The following is a 6,538-nucleotide window of genomic DNA, read 5'->3' as shown; positions in this document are numbered from 1 at the left end:
TGTGGGTCATTAGCACCCATCAGCCCCTGCGTTGGAGCACCTCGCACATGTACATGTTTGAGTTGTGTAAAAATATAAACAAGAAACAAAGCATAGAGGTGTGTGTGTGTTTGTGTGTGTGTGTTTGCGTGTGTGAGTGCAGGCAGAGGTCACTCTGGTTTGCCACATATTTTTAAGAGCCATTTAATTTGCGTTTTCAACCGAGTAAAATAACTGCAAGTCCACGCTGAACTGCAGTGCCGCCACACAAACTGGACTCTGAACAAAGTTAAAAAATAAAGTTGCAGTTCCCTACGGCCTGTTTGTGTCCGACAGGGTCAACCTCTGTGTCCAAACCCCAAGCCAGTTATTTTTGGAGTCCGAGCACGTACTTTTTCGACTATACTGAGGGCGAAGCTACATAATTACAAGAAGGAGTTTCTCTCTTTTGCCTTTCTGGCCTATTCGGTGCCTATGAAAGCCTCAGCATCTGCTCAAGCACACAGAAACTTTTTTTATTGGGTGGGTGGGAGCTTTTGAAAAGCTCTCTTCGCTGGGGCAGAATCCAAAACTTGGAACAACGAGGTTTGGTTTTCGTGAAATGGAGACCGAGGGGTGACCAAAGCCGTTGATGTTGGAGTAAAATATAGTGGAGTTAAATGGCTTTGAGGGTATAGAATCCACTCCCTAAGGATGCTCCATGCTACACGTGTCCGTTATAGTGATGCAAGACTCGCATATGATTGGTACATAGTAGGGCTGTTCATCGATTAAAAATGTTTTACTAATTAATCGCACAATTTGCTGTGATTAATCGCGATTAATCACTTTTTTTCTTCTTAAGACTGAAGCAGCAATGGATATTTAAATGTAAAATCACGGAATTGGTGTAGAATCTGCACAAATCAAGGAAATTTAGATTCAAATACTATTGTTTAATATCACATTTTTAACTTTGAGCACAGATTCTCTCCTGTGAACCAAATATTTCCTCACAAACCATCAAGGCCATCAAAATTGACTTTCAGCTTGAAAGGCATATTTCTTAAAGATATAATAACAAAACCCTTTTCTGGTACTCCTCACTTAATGACAGAGCTCCGTTCCTAGGACCAGGTCATTAAGTGAATTAGTTGATAACCGAGGACCCGTGTTATTTCACAGTAAGGGGGCGTGGCCATTGCGAACGCTATTGTAGTGAACGCTGACAGACTGCGGGAACGAGACTGAGACAGTGATAAGATGAGATGTGTACAGTGTATATAGTATATATAGTGTATATAGTATATATAGTACATATTATATATATAGTGTATATAGTGTATACACTGTGTGTATATAGTGGTCGGTTGTCTAGTAAGCGGAAGGTTGCTGGTTCAATCCCAGGCTACTCCTGGTAGCATGTTGATGTGTCCTTGAACAAAAACACTTTACCCACTTAACCCCCAAGCACCTCTACATAGCAGCCCAGTGCTCCTAGATACATCATATACAAGCATGGGTAAATGCAGAGAATTTGTGAATTTCCCTGTTGTGGGTATACAAAAAAACAAGTATGCATTTTGTAATTCTTCTTGCATCCTCCTTCTTCGAAACCCACGGAGAAGAACCAACACCGCCTTCCTCCTGTCAAATGTATTTAAAGATAATTACTCATTCCAGCGATAAAACGTGTTGTATTCAAGCCAGAACCTGCTGTGTGAATTATAACAATAAACGCTAAACTCACCAACTAATCACACTACGTTAATAAACAAACATATTTCAAATGCGAATAAAGTGGATATTAAAAGGTTGAAAATGAAAGCAAAGATTCACTTAATTCACTTACCCATTAAAAGTTTAAGTTGAGTGAGAATGCTGCTTACGCGAGCACGTCGGACGGAATAGACGGACCTGGGAGGAATTGACATTTTTCAAATGACGCGCTGCTTTTGCGTTGCTGAGATATAGCAGACATCACTTGTCGCTTCTGGTGTGGCCCAGGGGTAAAAAAAAATTGCAGCTGCGTTAATTTCTTACATTCTTTTAACGCCTCAAATATTTCAAATTAATTTCAAAATGAATCCGAATCAGCTATATTCACCAAGTGTTCATATACTGTACATACAAGGAATTTGACTCCGTTTTTTTCATTACTCTCAATGTACATACATCGACTGGACATACAACTGAAACAAAGACAACGAGCTAAACATAACCATTTAACTGCTATACACAGATTTAGTTGTATACAAGAGTATAACATGTATACATGCATATAAAAACAACAGCAATGACATTGTAGTAGGAAGGCAATAGTGCAATGGTGCAGAGTTCAAAGATGGTGAAATTAATATGGAATAATTAACAGGTTACTTTGTATACATTACACATGGTAGGTGGATATGACATAATATGCATATATACAATGTACATGTACAGTATATACACCGTGTTTAGGTTTATATTGACAATTGCAATATGTTGAAAAATTTGTACATACAAATTGTAATTTATATGTACAGTGAGTGTTCAGTGTTACAGGTTAATTGCACAGGGATTGTGTCTCACGCTGGGCCTGGTTTAGGTGTTCATCAGAGTGACAGTCTGGGCGAAGAAGCTATACTCGTGTTTGGCTGTTTTGGCGTACCGTGTTCTGTAGCACCTACCAGAGGGGAGGAGATGGAACAGGTTGTATCCAGGGTGTGATGGGTCTGCAGTGATATTTCCTGCATGTTTCCTGACTCTGGACATGTACAACTCCTGAACGGAGGGCAGGTTGGCACCAATGTTTTTTCTACAGTCCTGACAGTCCGTTGTAGTCTGTTCCTGTCCTGATCGGTGGCCGAACCAAACCAGATAGTGTTGGAAGTGCAGAGGACAGACTGGATTATTACAGTGTAGAACTAGATCAGCAGCTCCTGAGGCAGGTTGAACTTCCTGAGCTGGCGCAGGAAGTACATCCTCTGCTGGGCCTTTTTGATGACTGTGTCGATGTTGGGCATCCACTTTAGGTCCTGGGAGATTGTGGATCCCAGAAACCTGATGGTTTCCACAGCAGACACAGTGCTGTTGAGTATGGTGTGGGGGGGATTTCATGACCACAGACATCAGGGTGATGGGCCTGTAGTCATCTAATCCAGAGATGGAGGGTTTCTTGGGGACCGGGGTGATTGTGGAGCATTTGAAGCACGAGGGGACTTCACACAGCTCCAGTGATCTGTTGAAGATCTGGGTGAAGATGGGGGCCAGCTGGTCAGCACAGACCTTCAGGCAGGAGGGAGACATGCCGTCTAGGCCTGGAGCCTTCCTGATCTTCTGTCTCTGGAAGAGCAGACTCACATCCTCTTCACAGATCCTGAGTGTAGGTGGGGGGTCATTGGGGAGGGGTGAGGGGCAGGCAGGGGTAGCAGATACTTGTGTGATGTTGCAGGAGCGGGTGAGGGGTGTGAAGATGGGCTTTTCAAACCTGCAGTTAAAACCCATTCAGGTTGTTGGCCAGTTGAATTTTCTCTCCAGTGTTAGGAGATGGTTTCCTGTAGTTGGTGAATTCCTGCAGGCCTCTCCACACACACGCAGGGTCATTGGCTGAGCACCTGTTTTTCTCAGTGTAGCACTTCTTTGCCACTCATCTCCTTTGTCAGTGTGTTTCTGGCCTGGTTGTACCGGATCCTGTCCCCACTTCTGTAGACCTCCTCCTTGGCCTGACGAAGCTGCCTGAGTTGTGCAGTAAACCAGGGTTTATTGTTATTGTATGTGCGGAAAGTTTTCGTCAGCACACACATGTTGTCACAGAAACTGACGTACGATATCACAGTGTCAGTGAGTTTGTCCAGATCTGTAGCAGCAGCCTTAAAAACACTCCAATCAGTGGAGTCAAAGCAGGCCTGTAACTCCAGCTTGGCCTCACTGGTCCATTTCTTCACAGTCTTGACCACAGGCTTAGCAGATCTTAGTTTCTGCCTGTAAGTTGGGAGAAAATGAACCAGTCAGTGATCAGAGAGTCCCAAAGCTGCTCAGGGGATAGCGATAGGTGTCCTTTAATGCTGTGTAGCAGTGGTCTAGTGTATTTTGATCTCTGGTTGGACATTAATGTGCTGTCTTTGGAAGTTCGTAGTTGCGGTTGGATCTGTAAAATTCCCCAAGACCACTGAGCAGAGAGTCTGGGTGTTTTTTCTCCATGTTTGTTATCTCGTCAGCCAGGTGTTGTAACAGCTCACTAACGCAGGCCTGAGGTGGGATGTAAAAACCGACCAGGATAAACGAGGATTACTCCCGCGGTGAAGAAAACAGCTTACAGTCAATGAAAATGGTCTCTAAGTGAGGGCTGCATGATTTCTTTAACACTGTGACATCTGTACACCAACCTTCGTTTAAATAGAAGCAAAGTACACCGCCCCATTTTTTTACACTTCCAGTTCCATGTCCCACTCAGCTCGGAGGAGTTGGAAGTCCGGTAGATGGGTTCTCCAAGCCAGGTTTGAGTGAAGCACAGGGCAGCAGATCTGTAAAAGTCTGTTTGCTCAGTTGAAGAGCAGTAGTTCATCCATCTTGTTGGCCAGAGAGCAAACATTCACCAGGTGGATTGAGCACAGTACAAAAAATGATTCGGTCGTAGTGAACATATCTTTTTTATTACTTAAGAGGAGTAGGAGTCGGGAACCGCTCGATTTACGAACGAAAAGAGTTGTAAGCCAGGCATCAAGCTCAGTGAGTGGGTGAGAGAGAGCGAGTGAGTGAATACTCTTCCTGCAAAAAGGAAATAATTACGGGGGATTCAATTAATGTGGAAAAAAAGGTGAAGGCATTTGGCACAATTCATAGTGAATGTGTGTGACTGTGTTCAATTCCAATTCCATAGACTTCTGGTGTGCTTTTATGAATGAAAATCCTAAAGTAATAAGCCAAAAACCAATCCATTTTTATGTTCACACTTCTTCCTTATAAAAAAAGTAGGCATCAAGAAATATTTCACATAGCTATGTTTATTCAAACAAAGACCTAAGGATCGGTTCTGGTACTTACAATCAGTAAAAATGGACGTATAGCAGCCTTCATCGCCCCTGAATTGACAAAGCGCTAATCAAGCATATTGACTTTGACGTCAAATGTTGTTTGTAGTGGTTTTCTCTCCGTGACAAATCACCGTTCGCTGGGTAGCTTTGTGCAGCCAGTTGTGATGATTAAACACTCCCAACACATTATGTTCCAAGCCGCCATTCGGTTTCTGCCAAACAGTTCGGCAACAACTCGACAGACGCTCGGCGGGGGAAGCGGGACCGCTCGGTGGAAGGCAAGAGAAACAGCCCCATGAAACAAGGAAGACATTCACACCCCGGCGGAGCCATTGGCAGCATGTGACGCTCGCTGGTTGATGTTGCTGTCAGCAGACAAGGCACTGCGCCATCCCTCAGGAGGAACACTAATGAACAGTTTGTTGGGGCATTGGGCCATTAAAGCTTTCCAGAATTTTTTAGTTTGGGGGGGGGTTAAAGTTATGGTTCTGACTGGAGAGCAATTTCTGTACATTGATGTGTGTCTAAGGAGACTGTTTTAGAAGTACTCCTATTGCCGCAGGTCCAGGAAAAAACCTTATTTTCTTTTTTACGCTGGCTGGTGTCCCAGCATAACGTTTAGGTAAGAACTTTCTCATTAAATCGTCATGTTTGTTGACAAAATCAAAAATTTAATTTTCATTTTCATTGATGGTGAAATAATATCTCTGATAAGGCTTTTTCCACATCGAATTCCATGCAATTGCACAATGTTAAATGAATGTTATAGTGTTGGAATCAGTAAAGTACAATATTTCTCGTGCCCAAATTCTTGCTTTGGCAGTGGTTTGACTGACTTTCACAAGAGGGTAGATTTACTTGCGTACTCACGATAGAGAACTTACTGGACACTCGAAAAAATATGTTCGGTGCTGAGCTCAGGGTGTAAATGTCCACATTGGGGTTTACAAAGAAAAGCCAGGGACCCCTTGTGTAGATGCAGCTGCCCTCCCGTGCCGTAAAGACAAATCCAAATTTTGATGGTTCATCTTAGATCCAAAATTATATTTTTGTGTACCTGAGAGCGCTCACCTCCTATGCAGGATTCCCGCAGGTGGTTTTGTTCTGTGAGCCTTCCTGGGCCCATTAGTCCCAGTCACAAAACAAAAGTTTAGGGAAGCCCTTGGGGGCCATGAGTGTGGAAACACAGCAAGAGTAATTTGCTCATTTAAATTCATTCCAGACCGCCATGACACACATATATATAGTACAGCTGGGGAACAGATGCCCCTTTTTAAGTTCCGTTAGAGGAATCAAAGAATTGTTTCCGTGTCAGACAAACAAGGAAAAAAATAGAAGAACGAGAACATTTGTCTTTTGATGACGATCTTTATGGAATTTGGGCTGGTTTTTTTTTACCCTGTAGTACACGCTGAATTTGCTGATAGACAAAGGAGATGAAGAGAGAGAGAGATGAAACTGAGGATAGAGCAAGAGAGGTTTGTTCAAACGAGCTACAGTATATGGGGAGTATCCCAACTCGACTCCCTGGCGGAAAATTCTTTTGATATCTTGGTCGAGAT

General features: G+C 43.1%; 1 protein-coding gene across 1 annotated transcript in view; it reads left to right on the top strand.

The window, feature by feature from the left end:
- The window catches only part of LOC307236952 (cytosolic phospholipase A2 gamma-like), a gene marked incomplete at both ends in the record, with an annotated part of 19,666 nt that extends 16,982 nt beyond the window's left edge, over window positions 1–2,684 (top strand). Inside the window, one exon of the mRNA XM_080009546.1 lies at window positions 2,624–2,684. Within this exon, the coding sequence (XP_079865672.1) occupies window positions 2,624–2,684 (61 nt within the window). The remainder of the gene's footprint in view (window positions 1–2,623) is intronic.
- Between the last annotated feature and the right edge of the window lie 3,854 nt (window positions 2,685–6,538).

The sequence above is a fragment of the Zeus faber genome (genome assembly GCF_960531495.2).
Source record: "Zeus faber genome assembly, chromosome: 11".
Classification (NCBI taxonomy): domain Eukaryota; kingdom Metazoa; phylum Chordata; class Actinopteri; order Zeiformes; family Zeidae; genus Zeus; species Zeus faber.
This window is presented reverse-complemented; position numbering and strand designations above follow the sequence as displayed.